Genomic DNA, 20,535 nt, shown 5'->3' on the forward strand with positions numbered 1-20,535 from the left:
CTCATTGCAGAAAAATAGAATATATTAATTTTGTCTTCAGGATAGTATTGAAAAAATACTATTTCTCCTTAACAAGTGTCGCGGAGTGTATACACGTACTATTAGTTCTACAAATTAATAAACACATAAGTGTTAGTTTCATTTGTAATTTACGTTTGTCAAGTGTCCAGTGACATGTGGACATCAGTGTATACATAAAATACACGTTCAAAATCACGGTATGTAGTACAAAGTAGAACGAATCATAACGATTGAAAGTAACGGGGATAATCGGTGGCCTCCGATTACGCGAACCTTCCCGGATACGTGAATTGTGCTTATTTCCCGCTCGGTTCATATAAGTGGAGCTGTACCGTATTCAGCATTCGATGATATGGGTAACTCGACGTATTCTGCTTCTTGATGCAAATGAGTTAATCCAGGTGCCAGCCGGTTTGTGTTCGTGACGGATCGATAGCCGATAACGAGGTCGAAGTATTGCGATGCAAAACAGCTCGTTAAGCGTCCCGTAATGTCTCGCGCTGGCGCGTGCCCGCCTTCTTCTTCTTCTTCTTCTTCGTTTTGAAAGACGCCGCGCCTGGAGATCTTTGGCGCTTCCCTCCTTGGGGTTTCTGACGGGGAACGAGGACGAAACACTCCAGAAGCTGGCTTATTATTCCCGCGGTCTCCTTGGAGGAGACCCACCCTCTCGTTGGTCCGTCGTGTAATCGTCGACACGTTTCGTGGAAAGAGAAGATGGAGGCAATTAGTGCCACGGTTCTCGTCCTTGGAGAGGGGGGCACAGAGTAGTTTTGAAGCTTTTCGAATAAACGATAAACGATTAAACGCTTCCCTTGAAGGGTATTATACGCTCTCTTCGACAGCGTCGTTAGGCTATTTGATAGGTTTACAGGCGGCTTTTAATGAGCGTTCCGGATGTTGGGTACTGATTGATTCCACAGTCGATACACTTTTCTCGATCGTAACGAGGGACGCTTGTGTCCGAGACTCCGCGACGCGACGGTGTAATTAGGATCATCGTTCCGTTTGATTGCGGCTACTTTGTTGCAGAGACGCTTATTACTCAGGGGCCTCAGACTCGTGAATACTGTCGTTTGGTCACTATTATTATCTCGTAAACTGGCTACTGTCTGAATCATACGTATCTTCGACGATTTAAGAGGGGATGTTCATGTAATAAGTTTAAAAAATCGATTTTTCCTTTATCTCGCAAATGAAAAGCATTTCAAACATAAAGTGCAAAAATTTTTGGGTACAAAAATAATGGAATTACCTATCAAAGGATTAAATGATATTCAATATCATTTAATTCATATTCAATGATATTCAATATCATTTAACAGCATTTCATTGCATTTGTCGATGTATAAACTTGTAACTTCGCTTTGTAACATCGTCTTAGTATTTATTGTTTTATGTATACTGCTGGATTATTGCCATTTATAAAAATAAGTAAATAATTTTTGTAGCTTAATGAAGAATCTGTGAATTGCCCTGCGTTCTTCCAGCGTTAAAAGTTTCACACTCATGACGCATGGTTTTTGTCGTCGTTCTGAAAGCAATTGCATTCCATTGCAATATGAACCGTAATGGTTCGTTGGATGCCAAATATTTCGTACATTCTCGTTTGATATCGTCGTTGAATCACCTTCCGCTCAAAAAGTGCACCACTGTTCGAAAAAGGTGGCATTACAAAGGACTAGGTACCCAGGGTATTTTCAATAATGTTATAAAAATACAAAATATATAATTCCTCTTCAAAAGTCAGTCTTTTTATCGGTACACATGTCCAAAAAATTTGTACACTCCATAAATTGATAATTCTAAATCTACAAAATACTTGATTTTTTACGAATTCGAAAAATTGTAAATGTTACAAAGTATATTTTCTATTCGAAAGTCAGTTTTTTTGTATCACTACAAAAAACAAAGTTTTTACTTTCTACAAAGTGACAGTTTGCAGTCTGTACGGATTAAAATAGAAGTGCAATTTTTCCCCATTAAACGAAATTGTGTCAAACGTAGGGTCAATGAAGGACAGTTCTTGTAACGATGATAAATGGCTTGTTAATTTTTAGAAATGTATGGAATAATTCTTCTGTCCTAAACGAAAGTAGACATGTGAGTTATGTCTGAGTTACATCAAACCAAATTGTGTCAAATGTAGGGTCTGTGAAGAGCAGTTCTTGCAATGGTGATAGAAGGCTTGTTAATTTCACGAAATAATTTTTCTGTTCCAAAATAAAGTAGACATCTGGGTTAGGTACGTTGAAATTCCCTTCTTAGCCCCGGGGCAACGTTCCGATCGTGCTGACATTGTCCAACAACGAAGAGAGCCCTTTACAGCAGCGTAATCTACGCAACGCGGCCAACGGACGTAAACCGTGGACCTCTCTCTCTCTCATCGAGCAGCCTCTTTCGCATGCGTGGCGGCTGCGGTCGCCGCGTTGTTGGGCAGGTTCACCGGTTGAATCGCAGCCCGAAGGCGTGGGAAGACACGGGGCAAACGGGGAGTAGGGTGGTTACTAATTGTCCGAGCCCTTCACCCCGCGAGTGCCCCCTCATCAACGCTGATTGCCTAACTCTAGGACCCTCGAGCTCTGTCCTCACGATCCTGCCATCGGGAGGAGGTGGAGGAGGATCCTCTGGCGAGTCGACGCATCCGAGATCGTTCGAATACTTTGCCCCTGAGTTTTCAACCACCTTTGCGTTTCGTACGTCCGCTTTCTTCGACGTCATTCACGTCTGGATGACGGGGCCATGGAACTACGCAAATTAACTCTCGAATTCAGACGTTAATGCGACAAGACTCTTATAATAGTTATATTAATTGTAAGGAAACCATAGAAGAGACAAACCAGTGGATGAAATATCTATGCGTTAAGTTCAAATAGCCACAACATTTTGCTCATTGTTAGTTTTGCGACAGATTGCAAATATACATGAAAATCATAAAAAAGTTTGAATGTCGAAGAAAATCTGTTTAGATAGAATGTATGGTAAATAGGAAGATATTTTTAAATAGTAATACATTAAAATATGCACGTAAAAGTATTGTTCACATTTCGTAATACTAGCTAAATATCAAGAAATTTTACAATTTAGCGTATGCTTCTTTAAGGGTGAATTTTAGCCTTCGAACAACTATTTCAATAAAATGGTTTAAGGTATCGTATCGAAAAGTAGAAAGTTTTAAAATGGCTCTTTTTCGTTGCATTTGAATGAATCTTGGCAAAGTTATGGGTATTCGCGAGTTTAAAAATTGAGCAAATATTAAAATCGTTTTTCAAATTCCAACTTGGTAGACCAACAAGACTCTTGATCTCCTCGAGTATATCGGGGAAACCAAAATTGTGGACCAAATAACAACCTGACTGTCAATGTTAAGTCCACTATTAAAAAAGAAATGTTAGAAGATATTTTGTTCGGTGTTAGCAATAAATGGCTTAACGACCACGTTTGGAAAGCTTGGAAGTTTAGCGCGTCGTCGTTCTTGGAGTTAATTCCCCAGAAACGAGTGTAAAATTCTGAGTAATCTTTTATCGAATCCCGTATTCGTTCGTACATTTCGCCGGACGAGGAGAACGACTCTCCGAGGGGTTCGTCAAACATCGTCCATCGCAGAGGCTGAAAAATCGCGAGGCGAGGAAGCCTGTCCGACGAAAGTCGATTATTCCGCCGGTGATTCGGGCGCTGATTTTTTCCTCTCTTCCTCTGCTGACTCAATTATTCGTCGCGATTCTTTGGGCAAACATTAGTTAGCGCCCGGCTGGCCTCGCGCGCACGGATTGGCTCCGATCGGTTTGGCTCGGTTCGTGCGGCGACCCTTCATGGTTGCTTGGCTCCGTTGTCTACTCGTCAACGAACAGCCCCCACGGCTGCACCGGGGTGTCAACGGGCGGTTCTCATTTTCCTCGACGGCTAATCCTATTGAAAAAACCGACTTGCTCCTTGTTTATTTATTCGTTCAGGTGCGCCGATTCGTCCCTCTGCATACACGCCGACTCTTAATTGAGTGTCAATACTTCGCGCGGGCAAATCTGAGCGCGGAAATCGCCGCCAGAAAAAAACACCGAATCAGCCTTTGTTTTTTTTCCAAGTCGTGGAAAATACAGTCGAGACTTCGGAAATTACCCTCGAAAGTTAATTTTAGTGGAACTGTTTATTTTTCGAGTACCAATTTTTCTGCCTGACGTAATATTAGCTCGACCGACTATTGTTTTTTATTGTTGTTCCAAAATGTTCTTTGTTCAAAAGATAGAAATTTTTAGTACGTACAGTATCTTCCCTTAAAATCGAACTAATAAATTTCTTTGCCTCAATGTCTCATTGTTTTTTCAAGTTATGAGGGTTGCAGAGTCCAGTATTATAGTTCTAGGATTGGTATTTCTTGGCTAATTCATGACGCCAACGCGGTGTGAAAAAAGTTCAACTTAAATAATCGATATAGATTTAGTTTGTAGATGTATGAATTAACGAATATTTAGAAATGATGATGAAAAATTGTAAATATGACATAAATGGAGCTTAAGAGGTTAATCGTATCTATTATAGTGAATCAATTTTCATTCGTACACATTTTTAATACGTTGAGAATTTTATGAAATCGACCGAAGTCGACACGCCGCGAAGGAAAAAGAGTCAAACGCGTTTCTCTGTGGACTTTCGAATACACGGAAGAAGTTCCCTGTCGTAACATTTCGATAGAATCGAAACGATTCTGATGAACCTCGTTCTCCCGACTCCCGTCGATCCCGTAAAAACGCGATTCCTCTGTTCACCGGAAGCCCCGTCGCTTTTTAATATTCATCCCGTTCTCCCGCGGCGTTTGTTATCAGAGCCGATAACATCGTCGCTCGCTTTTCAGCGGGAATTCCGGATGGTTTTCTTCGGGACACGCGTCAAGAATTATATTCGCCCCACAGACGAGAATTGAGTTATACGATGTCACCGAGATTAACTGTCCTCGACTTCCAACGCGTGGGTTTGACAAACGCGTCCGGAACGATCGCGCGAAAACGAAAACCGAAAACGAAACATAAAAAAAACAAAAAACAGAAAAAAAAGAACAACAGAGAATAGAATCCACCTTGTCCTAGGTTATGTTTCACAGTGACATAGTGGCGGCAATGGAGGCTTCGCCTATCGTAACACGATATCCGTTGGAAACGTCGAATTTGAAGCATTCCTCGTCGCGCTTTCGTCCCGGAAATCACCGGCCGCCCAAATTTCATGGCAGCACCTTTTTCTGGTTGAATGATCACCGGGATAAAAAAAAAGCTTTTACTCGACGAATTGTATCTTTCTGTTTTCTATCGCTGTTGCCACCGAACATCGTCGTTTTACAAATTATCGAAAAATCACGAGAGGAGATTATTTGTCTATTTCTTTGATTTGTGATCGATTTATGAAAGTAATTTGATACTTTGGAAACGTTTGAAAATTATATTTATTGCAGATTTGAACGATAACTTACGTTACAGTTTTCCTAAATATATTATATTCACAAATATTTCGTACTTTTAAAGTTAGTATTATACTAAATACACCATGGAGTTTTCTACTATATTCCGTTTATACAGAATTAAAGGAAGTAATAAATATTTACAGGTTTGAAAATGTAGGTGACAGTAATATTTTGTTTAGTAATTATCATTATGGAATATAGCTATAGTGTGAATGGAAAGATTATTACTAATTCTATTTATCTATCCACAATTTTATTTCAACAATCATTTATCCCATATTTTTCCGTTTATTTACTAATGGTTTAAATATCAATTCATTCGTACCATCTAATTTAATTAATTTTCTCTATTATTCTAATTGTCTAACGTCTTTATTACATATTTGTGCAAGTATTGTATACAGGGTGTTCGGCCACCCCTGGGAAAAATTTTAATGGGGGATTCTAGAGGCCAAAATAAGACGAAAATCAAGAATACCAATTTGTTGATGAAGGCTTCGTTAAACAGTTATTAACGTTTAAAGTTCCGACGGTACTGAATTTTTTTCTCGAAACTGAGTAAGATTTCTGGGGTATGTCTATTCACCAAAAATGATTATAATTGACCCCTGCAAACGAAAATAATTTTTTTAGAACAATTTGAAATTTTTTAATTTTGTCTGAAAAATTTCACACCTACACGAATTTTTTTCTCGAAGGAGGGTAGGATTTCGGGGATATGTGTATTCACCAAAGATGATTATAATTGACCCCCGGAACCGAAAATAATTTTTCCAGAACGATTTGAAACTTTTCAATTTCGCCGAAAAATTTAGGCACCTACCCCCTGTCGATTTTTCTTAAAAATTCGTTTTTGATTTTTAATAATTTTGTTTGACGCCCTACAGAAAAGTTGTCTAACACTTTTTTGTAGGTACCCATGAGCTCTACTTCAGAAAAAAGTTTCATTGAAATATATTCACAATTGTAGGAGTTATGACTGTTTGAAAATTAGACCATATTTATGGGGTTTTTCTCATTTTGCAGGGTCAAGGATCAACTTTTCGAATATTTTTGCTATTTATACATATTCTCCATCAAAATACGCGTAGTTTGCTTTTTTAAACATTAAAATCGTCCAATCCGTTCAGAAGTTATGACGTTTTAAAGATTTGCATGAAAATTCGGGCAAGCATTTCTGACCAGAAATTAGATTTTCGGTAAGGAATTTTTTTCTCGAAACTGAGTAGGATTTCGGGGGTATGTCTATTGACCAAAAATGCTTGCAATTAACCCCTGCAACTAAAAATAATTTTTCCAAAACGATTCGAAAGTCTTTTTTTTCACCCAAAACTTTCAGCATTTACTCGAATTTTTTTCTCGAAAGTGGGTAGGATTTCGGAAGTATGTATATTCACCAAAAATGATTGTAATTGACCCCCGCATCCGAAAATAATTTTTCCAGAACGATTTGAAATTTTTGAATTTAATTCTTAATAACTTTTTAACGAAGCCTCCATCAACAAATTGGTATTCTTGATTTTCGTCTTATTTTGGCCTCTAGAATCCTCTAATAAAATTTTTCCCAGGGGTGGCCGAACATTGTATAACAGACCTTTAGAACTTCTCATTTCCGAGAAAAGTAAAAGTCTTCTATGCAAAAATGAGTGGAATACAAGTTTTCAGTGAGTACACCTCATTTTATGTCTATTTTCTTGGAACAGAGAAGTTAGCAAACAATTCCTATAATTTCAGAATCAGTTAAAATTTTAACAGTTTCAAAATTCACTCGATGATAAGAACATTAATCTTCTGGAAGCCTGCAAAATGCACATCCTAGATTTTTTATCGAGAAAAATGGAAACTTGTGGAAGGGTGGGAATCATGAAGTTGCCAAGGAGATTGCGAAATACGTTGTTTAATATAATTTCTACTTATTACTGATTACTCTGTCTTACTGAAAATTCTAGTATTACACAACATACTTAACGAATTGCCATCTTAGTGAATTTTTAAGCTGGATGGAATCTTTACCCAATTAACTTTCTACCTAAAATGTACAATAATCGAAATTTTCCAATATATCAGTATACTGTACTCATCTTTTATCGGATGTATTAGATGTCCTCGATATTTGTTCAAATTATAATGCTAGAATGGAAATATTTGGTAATTCAATGGCATACCTGTTATTTGCAGCATTTTCAATGTATCGTTATTTACAATTTTACGAGTACGAAATATGTATCATCGCGATTCTCCAGCATACTGTAAGTTTAAAATGTCGATCACCGGTGACCGCTGTGTGTAGTCAACACGTTAACAGTGAACTAGGAATAGATGAGAACATAAAAGGATCGCGGAAGTGGATAAAGCGTAGGTCTCGATGGAATCAGCTTGAAAAGTGGATGAGAAACACTGTCGTTCCGCTGGCCTATCGGTACTAATACAGATCTCACGCACTCCCCTCGATATAAACCATTCTCTACCCTTGTGTTCGCCGTATGGGAACCCATACGCGCGCACGCAGGAACCTCGAACGACCGCGGCGGAACGGCCATTCAGATTTAAATCGCGACAGGAAAAAAAAAATATGGATTCCCCTTGCAGCGGCACGAAGCGGCACGGCGCGGCGTTTCAATCTCTTTCACGGTATTCCTTCGCTCTAACGCGCTGCAAGACAGATCTGAATCTGTCGTTTACAGGGGCTCGTTCAAAGTGCTCTCGTTTCTTTCCACGCACCAGTCCCGTGACCGTAATCGTGACAAACAGTATGGTTTACACGATGGAATCAAATTGGTTTGTTAATTCGTTGAAACAACTTGGAAAAATTCGCTAAAAAAATCGTTAGGTCATCCTATAAATTCGTGTCGAGTTTTGTACTTCAACTTCAAAACAATATCTCGAACGCATCACGAGATTTTATGAGAAATAAAATATACCACCCATTTTATTGGCAAAAGTCATTGCTAGAAAACTTGTTTGATTTTTCATTAAAATATTATTTAACGCCGTTTCTTAGGACTTTCAAATTGTTTATCTACTAGTAAGCCTGAAAATTGTTGTATAAACTCCATGATATTTATAAACTCAAACGTAACAAAAATTAGTCTGTAACACAGTAAAGTTTTCGCGTACTCTATGAATCAATAACATGGTTAATTAAGCTTCGTACAAAAAATTTCACTCTATTTTTTCCTACTAAGACATAAATTTTAATTAATATTTTCTGAACCACCCTTATCAACCAAAAAAATTCTACCTTTGGAAAAGATACTTTTACTAAAGTGTTGCTGCTAATATTTTCCATTAGTCGGGGAGGCATGGACGGAGAAGTTCCAGTTTATCGTACGAAACGTTTTTAGATTGACCAATAATCATTTTATGCACGCCTTTTACTACAAACTTTTGGTTCCATCCAGTATAAATACAAACATGGCAAGCTGAATCGAAATGTAAATTGTTTATAACGGACATTGATGTGTTTGTACTAAATATAATATACAAGTGCAAAACGGAAGTTTGTTTCGATAATTTTGGATCTAGTTACGCGTGTGAGGTATCGTGTTAAAGATACAAACAATATAGCGTGTAATAGCCAGTGAAGTTATGGGAATTGTAAACTATAGCGAAAAATACGTAAATTTAATTTTACTTTCCATTTTATATCAATTATAATTTTTCTACTTTTCTAATAATTAGATATCTTTATAAATAATCACAATTTCATGTGCGTTGAGAAAATTATCTGAAACGATGCTTGAAAAAACTTATACTTTATCATTGTTTCACGAATATTAGGAGCTGCACTTTTTCACTTTTGTTTATTTTAATTTCTTGATATAAGTATTCAAATCGAGGTGTAAATGAAATAATAAAATTCTATGAAAACGATAAATACAATTTTTTAAATGTAGTCGGATTTTATAAAGCAGATTAGTAATATTTGAATGTTTGAGAGCTTTTAAATGGTTTATTAAATATAATCCACTCACCCTAATAGACGATTTCAGATTTTCCCCGGGCCTTTTCCTTCCACCTGACGTAGTCCAATCCAGTGTTTGCCACTTTTCCATGTTTTCTTCGTAAGATAGTTCGAAGCTTCCATTCAACAGACGATCACCAGTGTTTACTTCCACTCCGTTTATACGTTTTCTCAGAGAAATTTCACTCTCACTTTGTAAATTTGCACGAAGAATCAAATTCAACTCTCACGGCAAACCAATCAAACTAATTAAAGATAAATTCGAAATTACTTATAAAAAATAGAAAAGTTTGGGTGATCGGTGCTGTACGGGGCAGAAGTACAAACTATGGTTTTCATAACTGCCTTCGATAGTATTTTAGTCTGGTTAAAGTATTGTGTTGGTTAGGATAGGAGTTTGTTCGTTCGAATGTTTCGAACACCCTTCGCTTTACGCGTCGTCTGTGTAACAAAAGGAAATGGCGGAAAACTGAAGCCTGAGGCCCCTTTTGAAAAGGTCAAGGATGATTTACGTTTTAATTGGCACAGGTATCCAGGTAGATACTATGCTGAAAGTGCTCGGCCTGTAGAATTACCTGGAATTATTCAATCGCAACAGCAGACTAGAATTATTTTTGACAAAGCACCGACGTTCAACTATCGATCGAAGAAAGTAATGAAAAAGAAAATTATTACCTGTACCTTAAAATTTTCACAGAACACGTAAATATTATTCATTAGTAATTTATGTTGAACTTTCTTAATATATATCGACATAAATAATTGATTTTCGAAAATAATTTCACCGTTATCTTTTTAGGAAAAAGAAACTGTAACGTTCGAAATAACTGTTATAAAGTATTTCTGGTCGGAAGGTACTTCAAATTTTTCAAGGATTAAAAAATGTGATTCCGATCCAGGTGCTGGATCGAAGATCCAAGATCAGGTTGAAATTAGAGTTGAGCAAATTTTAAAGTAATTCGCAAATTAACTTCCGTTTAACTTTCGTAGATAAATAAATTAACGAATTTCGTAAATCGATATTCACGGATAGCCTCGATAGAAAGCTTAAAATTTGTATTCGTTGATCGCGAATAAAATTTGCCCAACGCTGGATGAAATAACGAATCGGTCAGGATTTAAATTTTCGCATCGACGTAGATTTTATTCCTCTCGCTGCGTCTCTCTATAATACCATCTGTTTACATTAAATTAGATCTCTGGCTTATAAATAATATCAATATCTCTGTCTTTTGGTCTCTCTCGCTCAAGCACACACCCAGCCGCGCGACACACTCGCTCCTACACGCACGAATATACATATAATATCTCTGTCTCTCTACATTATTGTCCACGAACTATCTACACGTATATACAAAAACCGTCCTATGTACAATAATCGTATCTCGCGAATTGTACACGCGATCCAGCAATCGAAAGTGACCAGCCTCCGATCGACGAGCAGCCCTCGATCGTCGTTAAGAGTCCACGGTACGATCACCGTAACGTGGCTGCCGAAATATGTATATCTCTCCTCCTTCGCCTTCGTAAAACCGAAAGCGTCACCTCGAACGAAGAAAATAAACAACGAGGAAACGAAAGGAACTGCTTGGTCGCGAGCAACGATCAAACGGTCGAAAAAGACGTATCCACCGACGACGCGTCTAAATAATCACTAGCCTTCCAGCGGGGAGTTTTGTTTTGTCCAGATTTCACCGAGTCTCCAGCTCGTTTTTCGTACCCTAGTAAGGCCTCCAGAATTTCTTCGTCGGCTGCGGCGAGATCATGGTCGTGGGCGCCTTCAGCTTGTTCCTCGGGCTCTCCGTGGTCTTCTTGGGGGTGGTTTTCTCGGGCGTCGACGCGGTCGCCGCGATTACCGACGACGCGGGCGGAAGCGTGTTCAATCTGATAGGCACGAACGCGCTGCGAACTTCCTCCGCGGCGGACTCGCTCCCGGAGTCGCTGGGACTTCTCGGGGGCGTCCTGGACGGGCTGTTCGGGATGGCTGCCGGCGTCGTGGCGGTGGTGGTGGCTTCCGGCGGTAGCGTGGTGTACTCTGTCGGGTATTTCACGTTCGCGAACGGGTACGTGGGAAGAACCATCGGCGGGAACGTCGGCGAGAACAGGTCCGTCGGTGGCATCGGGTTCGTTCCTGAACAGAGAGAGAGAGAGAACGCGTTGATTAGAGACTGGCGGTTCCAGAGACGTCGTTCACGGAGAGGAGGAGGATGGGAGGAGAGCTCGTGGCCGAAGGGAGCCAAGTCGTATTGTTGTTGCGTAGTTGACGGGGTGGCTAGGATATATCTGGGGGTCGAAGGGGTCCGTTGTGGGAAAAGGGAGCTTACCCCTCGGTCCAGCCACGGGGTATGAATCATCGCCAGGCGTCGCGGACTCCGGCGAAATCGATAACGCGGACTCTCTCGTGAACGCGTGTCCTCTTTCGAGCCTTTTTTTCTATTGCTGGAACTTCGACTGACGGGAGCCCGGCATGATATTCCTGTTACCGAGCGTGCATTGTTGGACTTTTGATTGATTGCTAGCGGGGACGTGGACCGAGGGGCCGATGGGTACCGATTAGGAGCACTTTTTGGCTCGCCGTTTCTGATTATCTCGACCTCTGGACCGGCGAACCGGAGCAAAGATCTCGAGAGCCGCACGGAACGCAACGATAACGAACCATTGGGTACGCGTACACTGTCGATCGTAAGCAAGACGATTGATGTCCAAGGTCTCCGACAACGTCATTGTGCCAGTTGCGGGGACATAAACAAATCCTAACTTGCATTCTATAACCTCGTGCGTTTAGTCTAAACGTGCAAACCTTCAGTTTGAACTTCTGATAAGAAAAAACTACAAATTTTTATTGGCGAATCTTAAGTAAAAAAAATTGATCCACGTTCGAGCATTGTCGTTGAATGTTATGTAATATTATCTCTTCGTTTATGCGATATAACGAATTTATTTTAAAGAAAATAGAGAAGAAAAGGCAATTGAAGTTTACCTCGATGATTTCAACCCCTTAACGCTACAGTTTACCGATTTAACCCGCCAAAAGTGGTCAGTTTTCTGTATTATATTTGTTTCTAAGGCGTGTAACAATGTGTTTCTTTGTTATTTACGATGCTGTAATTTTTTAACGTGAAATTTTTGACGTAGTGTTGTTTCTAAAAGCACGTCTATTCTTACATTTGGGAGCTAATAAAGTAACACACAGCTATACGGAAGAATACGCGTTAACTGTAGTGGGAACATTTTTACCGCAAGTTTCTCTGCATATACAGGAAACAAACGGACAATTTGTTCTCTTTAGAAACGAAAATATACAAACGTTAATGGTTCGATATAAAAATTTATTTGTTATTGCTTCAAAGTTTGGCAAGCTGACAAAAGATCATGTCACTGCTTTTGTGGAGAATATAATAATATTGTAAGAATAACAAATTTTTAAGATTATACAAGGGGGAGGACAGTCATTGTTTATTTTAATAGTATCTTTACAAACGAGGAAGCAACTCTACCTCGACTTTTGAAATTATTCCTCCTCGCTGTACACCATACTATTGTACAGCCAAGTTAAGTTAAGAATTTTATTAAAAACTCACACGCTGCAATATTACTAATAGTCTGTGATTAATTGAAAATATTAAGTATCTTTGAAAATAAATAGTATTAACGATATTTATGTTTATTATTTATTTTACTGTAAATTAGACAATATTCTTTGATAATCTATTGATACATATTCTACTGGTTATAAGCAGTAGAATATTCGGTCGAAACGTTTTCAATGTTTGGAATATTGTAACTTCGCGAAAGAAAGTCGTACCTATAATAATCATTTTGGAGTGATTTTGAAGATTATATCCTCTGTCTTTACATCCCTACTCGATAAAATAAAATTAATTACAATTCCATAATAAATTTACATTGTTCACTATTGTCTTTTATAGACTAAGTATTATATATTCCATTCAAAGTGAGATAAAATCGAGAAAAAGATCGTAAATGAACTTTTAAATAATTGTTGCAAAGAGGAGGCTTCGATCTTTAAATTCATGATAGTTTTAGTTGCTTCAAAAAAATTTTAAACTTTTGGGAGCTTGAAGAATTTGAAACATTTTTTAGAGTTAAATCATTGCGTAAAAGAATCTTCAAGAAAATTTGATAGAGGAACGTGAAAGTAGAAGGTTCAACCTTTAAAACGATTTTAGAAAGATTATTGTGTGACTTTTTTCGCCAAGTTACAATGGTCAAAGTATTGTCAACGTTTAGGCAATGTATTCTAATACTTATAACCTGCAGGGTACGTTTATTAATCAACTTTAATACGATTTAATGTCAACGTCTATAATGACTATTGATTCGAATGTGCAGAAAGAAGATAAAATTGTGAGAATAAATATTCCATCATCTTTTCTAAACAATATACCTTAGCATTTTACATTACAACTGGCATTTTTAATTGTGTGGATATATTAATAGTTCTGACTCGAGATGAAGATCCACGTTTCTTGATTTGCTGTTGAATCATTTATTTATTTACCTAGTACTCTACTTAAGAAAAACTTTATTCGAGTATAAGAGTAACGTCGATCAACCAAAACGACAGTCCAATTCTTTTTTTAAAAGAATTATTTAATCATTCTTCGAACTTGTATTAATAGTTCGGTTTCGAGTTTCTTTGTGTTGACCCCAGTTTAAAGTAAATTGTTAGATTGAGGAAATCGATTCGTTCAAGATATTCCTACTTCGAGAGAATATTAATACATGACCTTTTGCAATTATCGATATTCGTCAAAGTTCTTGCATACCAAGACTTTACTAATTGGACAACACAATCATTTTCTAAAATTTTAAATATCTGCAATTATGAGGAATTCACAAGTATGTAGATAGTCGCCATTACTGTTGATGAATCGGTTAAATAACAGAATTTAAATGAGATTCTTCGAAATCTTCGATATAAACAACTTCAGTTCTTCCAATTAAATAGCTTTTAATTCGCCTAGCAGTTTAACGCTAAAACTAATTTTAACCAGTTGTTCAAGACAGAATATTATGGTTAAGCCTTACGAAGATTAATATAATATAGAGTTTTCATTGTAACGAAAAATGTTTAACACGTTGACCAAATTTGTGAAACTTTCCACGAGGTCAACATTTTGTTTCTAGACAAATGGATACTACTTAATTTAAAATTTGTCTTAATAGATATTTTTGTAATCTCGTTGAGACTATACATACTTGTACACAAAGTTTCATACGTTTTTCAATTTCAGGGATCCCAACCTTTCTTTGTTAGTATTAATGATAACAGGGAGGGTTGCTAGAACACTATAGTTCGTTCTATAGTGACGAAGGTCTGCACGCGAATCTCGAATGTTGGCTCACGTAATAAATAAACAATTCTTTACAAGCGCTAACATTTTAGAGACGATTTCTATATTGAAACAGACATCAGTCTGCAAGTTCTAATTATGAACAGCTTAAATATTAAAAAAGAGCTTGAATATTTGTGACCGACAGCGTAGATCTATAATCGCGGATCTTTGGTTCGTTATCGATATGTGGTTCCGCTTGGTTAAAACATAGAAGGTGTCTTACCTTTGAAAGCCGGGTGGGACAAGTGCCACGCGTGTCCCAGATACGCGACATCCATCCAGGGGTTGAGTAATCCCAGTCCAGGGAATCCAGGCCCGTACTGATAGTCTGCAAAGAGGCAAGAATCGTTCGTTTAGCGGGATTGGAAGGTCTTGGTGCCGGAAATAGCCGCGAAAACCGAAATCGAGCGGCTCCATAAATAAATCCCGCGATCTCAAGGTTTCCTCGGGAACCTTGGCGAACTTTTCCCCTCACCCGCCCCCCATCGATATGTTCAGCGTTCCGATTCGGAGTCGCGACCCTCGAGAACCGGTCAATAAAAACGAATTAAACCGTCGGAACGAACGATGGATCCAGACAGCCACGAACACGCCTAACGAACTGACAAAGAGTAGCGGATGGCGGAGATAAAAAGACGACTGCCGGCCGGCCGGGATCCCATAAAACGCGGATTAACGACGCTCTCCGTAGGCGAGCTAACGATCCCTGTTTACACCAATGCCGCGCGTTACGCTCGTTCCGTACGATTTTCGTTGCCGAGCCACATGCTACCGCCATATGCGGCGCGATAAACAAACGCGTAAACGCGGCTCCTTTGCAGACGACGTTGATGGCCGGCGTATGCACGGTTCGCTCCAGTCTTACCTCCCGCGGCTTCGTTCGGCTCTTTTGCCCGACCGAGCGCCCTCCAATAAACACACGGACGTTTAACGTTCCACGAACCAATCGCGTATCATCCCCGAGAAAATAAGCGAGGACGTTAAAAAGGACGCCGATCGTCGCGATGGCTTGAAACGATGCCAAGAGCTTTCGCCGATCCACGCCGCGCGTTCACGCGTCTACTGGTGTGCGTGCCTGTACGTGTGTTTGTAGGTGTACGCTCGAGCGCGCGCGCGCGATCGCAAGCTCCCACAGTGCCACCCTTGTGCACGTGTAAACGACTCGGAGGTTGCGACCGCCGCGGCTCGCGGTTTGAGGTCCACCGGATTATTAAACGCCTGCGAGACGACCGTTTGCGGATTCCGCGACGCTTTTGCTCACCGCCCACTCTGACCCCCTTTCAGATGAGGATGTCTGAGGAACCGGAGTAATTTCGATAGGAACTTACTCGACTTGGACCTCGGTTCCCTTGGTCCGTCCACCGTGACCTTGATGGCCTTCGTATAGGTGGCGACTTGGAATGGTATCGTGCTGATCTGAATGGTCAGTGAGAACGATTTTCCTGTAAATGAAACAGAATGTTTCTGGATTAGTTATTTCGAGCGGAATTGCGATTGTTTTAGAAGTAGTTCCCTTTAAATTGGGAGAATCCATCAACGTGTCAGACACTGACCTCTCCCGCTACGACCGACGAATCTGAGGTCGTTGAACTTGGCGACCTGGTTCTTCATGACTGCCGTGCAATTCCTCAGCTCGCCGCAACAGTTCTCGTCGTTCCCGGCGCGTATGGTGACCAGGGTACCGTCGGTGACCTCGTCGAGCGCTACCACTTTGAACGCTACCGGTAGCGATTTGTTCGACCGCCAATGTGACGGCAACGCGCTGCACAGGATGGCGGGACTTCCGGTCTTCACGAGGTCGCCGTGACAGGCCTGCAACGTCTCGTGTATCGCGTTGAAGCTGTCCATTCCCATCGGTCCTGCCGGCAGATGCATGGTTTCTTCGCTATCGCGTCCGTGTCCACCGATGAAGCAACAGTCCGCGTGAAATGGTAATCCTCAGTAACACCAAGATCGCTTTATCCTCTGCGCACACGGTTCGTGGTCCCGGATCACTGTCTTCCTCAACTGCACTGTGCGTTGCGCTTCGGTAGCGTCCCGAAGCGAACCACCGAACGTAAACAAAAAAAAGCGCCCTGCACACGTTTCGACGACGACGTTTCCGAGATCCTCGGGGGGAGAGTCCTGCTGCTCGCACTTTGAATCCAAAACAAAAAAAAACCTTTTACCGAAAATTTGTATACCGAACCGACGCGCACTCGATGCCGGCTGAGCGGATTCTAGTTTTTCGCGGCCGCAGCCGCAGCTATTTAGAGGGGATTTTTCTCCCCTCCAATTTTTCCGGAGCCCCACCCAGACCAGCGCGTCGACCAATGAGGACGGCGGTCGTGTTGTGGCCTCCGCGGCTCGCCGCCTTCGCCCCTAACCAGGCTTAGGGGGTGCCTTGCGAAAGGGGCTGCCAGCCTGCTGCCTCTCTTGCCCGAGGGTGGCTTGCGCCTCCGCTCTTTCTTACCGGTCCCGTCTTCCCTCTCTCGTCAAACATCCCACTCTACCACTCTCTCTCTCTCTAGTTTACCAGTTCGTTGGTCGTCCCTCTCCGTCCTGCTGGCAGACCCGTTTCGGTTGCGTTCCTCGTCGTCTCCCTCGATTCTCCGTCCCGTCTCGTTCTTGCCGCGCCACGCTTACGTGACGACGTGAATTTCACGCGCACGTGTTCACCCCACCTCACCCCCGCAGCCACGCTCCTCCGTCGGACGGTGCACGCGTTTCTTGACCTCCACGGTACTCCGCGTCGGAGGACGTCCGACTGATGGTCGCCCGACGACCCCTGAGGATGCGGGGAACTGACGCAACGCGCGGCCACAGCATCTTCGAAACCGATATTTCGAAGTCACGATTAAATATACATCGAAATTCTTTAAGAATATTTTTCTAAGATTCACTATGTTTTTCAGACCTAAAGTTTATTTGGTAATTAAAATACATTTTATCAGGGTGATTTTTTTAAAGAAATATTTATTCTTCTACGATGACGCTTGTAACATTGTAAATATCTTACAATATATAATAAATGTTAACTCAAATTTCGAGTATATAGCGTAAAATGATATTTAGAACACACTCATCTATCATATTTAAATAGAACGATATTAAAAAACTGTTTAACGAGGGAAATAACTTTTCGGTGTCCGAAAGTTAGCTTTTCGTACTATTTTAAAATTGTAATTAAATGCTCTTTTAACAAATACAATTCTTCTTGTTTTAAATCTTTAATTTGGTATTTCTTAAATAAATACTGATTGTTACACATAGCATTCGTAAACGTTCCATGAATGAAAATTTGTAAATAAAATTTGCACAACTCTGTCTACCAGGAAAAGAAAGGAACCTAATCTTAAATATCTAAGATATAAATCATTGAAAAATGTAACTCAAAGAATATAAAAATGCAATTATTATAATTACTTCTAGATGTGTTCTAAATTACTTAAATGCCTGAGCATAGGTAGTTGCTCTTTATTATCTTCATTAGCATGGTTCTTCATTGTTAATCGTTTCTGCCTGAGTTATAAAAGTGGATATCGATTGTTCTGGCGCAATAAGTGGAGAACATAATAACAATAAAACTTCGAAAAGCAATTTAGGTTAAAACTAGATAATGCGTTCCGGCTGACAAAACGCCACATCATTGTATTATTCGCACAAGCATCGAGAAACTGTCGCAAACCACACGTCAGTATCTGTCGAAATCGTTCGCTAACACTGCTCAAGTATAATTACTATGGTCACAGTCTATAGTACTCTTTACTTTCAAGATGATGCAATGTACAAAATTAATTTTCTTTTTTTTGTTTCGTATACATTAAGCCTTTCGTACCCTAATTATTTTCCTACAAGGGAATTTTGGCATTAAAATGTTGAAGAGTAATATAAAAAACATTAATATAATATTATGAGAATTTAAAGTACAAAATAATATTAATTTTCAAGATGTATAATTTAGTCATTAATAGAAAATACAAAATTCACAAGAAATAATAAGTTAAATATTATGCAGAAAAATTAATTTATTATTTGAACCATTTAACACTTTTTATTAAAAATATTGTACTTGTCTAGAATTGTCTGCCCCCCACCCCCACCCAATTAGTATGTCCATATAGAATTACGTAATATGAATGTAAAAATTCAATTTATGATTTATTTTTCAAATGCGTCCAGCTAAAATTTTATCTTTGATCGTGTTCGATTCATATATTAATTTCATAATAATTTTCATATTTAATTTCTAAGTATTAATTGGCTTCCTTAAAGGTGACGTTAAGAAGTTTCCGTTGCAGGTAGCTGGGGTTTCCACGCACCTTTTGCACAGGACAATAATAAAGACATTAGTCTTTTTTTATGATCATCTTTTCACTAGAGTAATTTTGAAATGCTCGTGAACGTTCAAAAATCAATTTTACCAGGCAAAAGCGGTGCAATCTTATTCCCATTCGATAATACAATTATTGCTTTGTTTCATACCGTCGTTAGCAGTTCCAGATACCTGGGTTTCAACCCAAAATGAGTTTGTGTTTATTGGTTGTACTGTTCCGAATTTTTTACGGCCTCTCCCTTGCGCAGAAATTAATTTTTAACATAATTTCATTTTTCGATACGGGTAATAAAAGGAAGGAAGGAAATACACACAAAATTGGAGGGGAAAAATATTATGTGCGAGTGTTAAGAAACATAAGTTTCAAAAATTATTAAAACACGGTCCGAGCAATCGTATTTTTTGTGAAACATTCGTCAAAAATTAGCCTTGGAAAGATTTATCTCCCCAAAAATTCAGACGTTCTACGTATTGAACGTAGGTATTCAAGATACAGGTGATTTTCGAGTTCATGAAATGAATTAACTCTAATTTGAGTCTATCTAGATTAGAGTCTATAAATTCATTCGTGTTGTCAGAATAGTAAAGTACAACCCTCGTTACTTTTCTTACGTCATCGTGCTCTTACGTTATCGGGACATAGACAATGAGGTATAAGGACCTATTATTATTGATGCCTCTATTGTGCGGTTAATGGTCGATTTAACTTCTGACAAATCTAGTAAGTTCGTCGGATTTGCTCGGTGTATATTGTCCTTCTTCACAATATTTAGACAGGCATTCATGAGATTTCTCCAAGGGGGGTCCTAATTCTGCAACTTCGATTACAGAAATTCTTACAAACGTTCACGCTACCGTTCATTCACAGAAATTCGTTCCACAAAAACACTAGCAAAATGAGAATAATTCGAAAAATTATAGAAACAAATTATTTACTGATTACTTATAACTTATACCAAAGCTATAAAATCCACCCCCACGTTATCACTACGATTGTTCCACATAGATTACATTTGAAAAGAGCACTGGAAAGATCAGTATTGTATTTCTGCATAAAATTAATGATGTCTCTATATCACAAGCTTTTATATTTTTCTTTAAAACTTACAAAAAAATTATTGTTTGGTTATTGTTGTATTTCATTCGAAACATGTATTTTTATTGCTCTGAGAATACAGTCAATCGAAAAATTGAGACGAAGGGACGGAACAAAGAAAATATAGAAGAAACACAATGCAATAAGTTTCTAAATTATTTTACGAGTTTCCAAAAAGAATTTTAGGAAACAGGGAGTAATTTATTACCTTCGCGTGAATTTTTCTTCTCAAAAATTCCAATTTCTCTGACTCGTGCGAACATTTTTAAATCCTCAACGTTTCGATGAAGATTAATTGAAACATAATTCCAAAAGATCACCCGCAATATTGTC

The 20,535-nt window shown here is 39.2% G+C and overlaps 1 protein-coding gene across 1 annotated transcript; it reads right to left on the bottom strand.

Annotated features, from left to right (window-relative positions):
- Positions 1-10,548: 10,548 nt before the first annotated feature.
- Positions 10,549-16,980, bottom strand: LOC143349075 (segmentation protein Runt). Its single transcript, XM_076780000.1, has 4 exons — positions 16,345-16,980; positions 16,120-16,233; positions 15,015-15,119; positions 10,549-11,562 (listed from the first exon to the last, which is right to left on the bottom strand). The coding sequence occupies exons 1-4, from the start codon at positions 16,664-16,666 to the stop codon at positions 11,153-11,155; spliced, it is 951 nt and encodes a 316-aa protein (XP_076636115.1). The 5' UTR covers positions 16,667-16,980; the 3' UTR covers positions 10,549-11,152.
- Positions 16,981-20,535: the final 3,555 nt, after the last annotated feature.

This window comes from Colletes latitarsis, chromosome 2 (assembly GCF_051014445.1).
Source record: "Colletes latitarsis isolate SP2378_abdomen chromosome 2, iyColLati1, whole genome shotgun sequence".
Lineage (NCBI taxonomy): Eukaryota > Metazoa > Arthropoda > Insecta > Hymenoptera > Colletidae > Colletes > Colletes latitarsis.

Excerpts from the sequence above, each read along its gene's own strand:
- LOC143349075 (XM_076780000.1), bottom strand. The coding sequence starts at position 16,666 with ATGCATCTGCCGGCAGGACCGATGGGAATGGACAGCTTCAACGCGATA. Across the intron at positions 16,234-16,344 it reads CGTCGGTCGTAGCGGGAGAG|GAAAATCGTTCTCACTGACC; the intron begins GTCAGTGTCTGA and ends TTTCATTTACAG. Across the intron at positions 11,563-15,014 it reads GTCCCACCCGGCTTTCAAAG|GAACGAACCCGATGCCACCG; the intron begins GTAAGACACCTT and ends CTCTCTGTTCAG.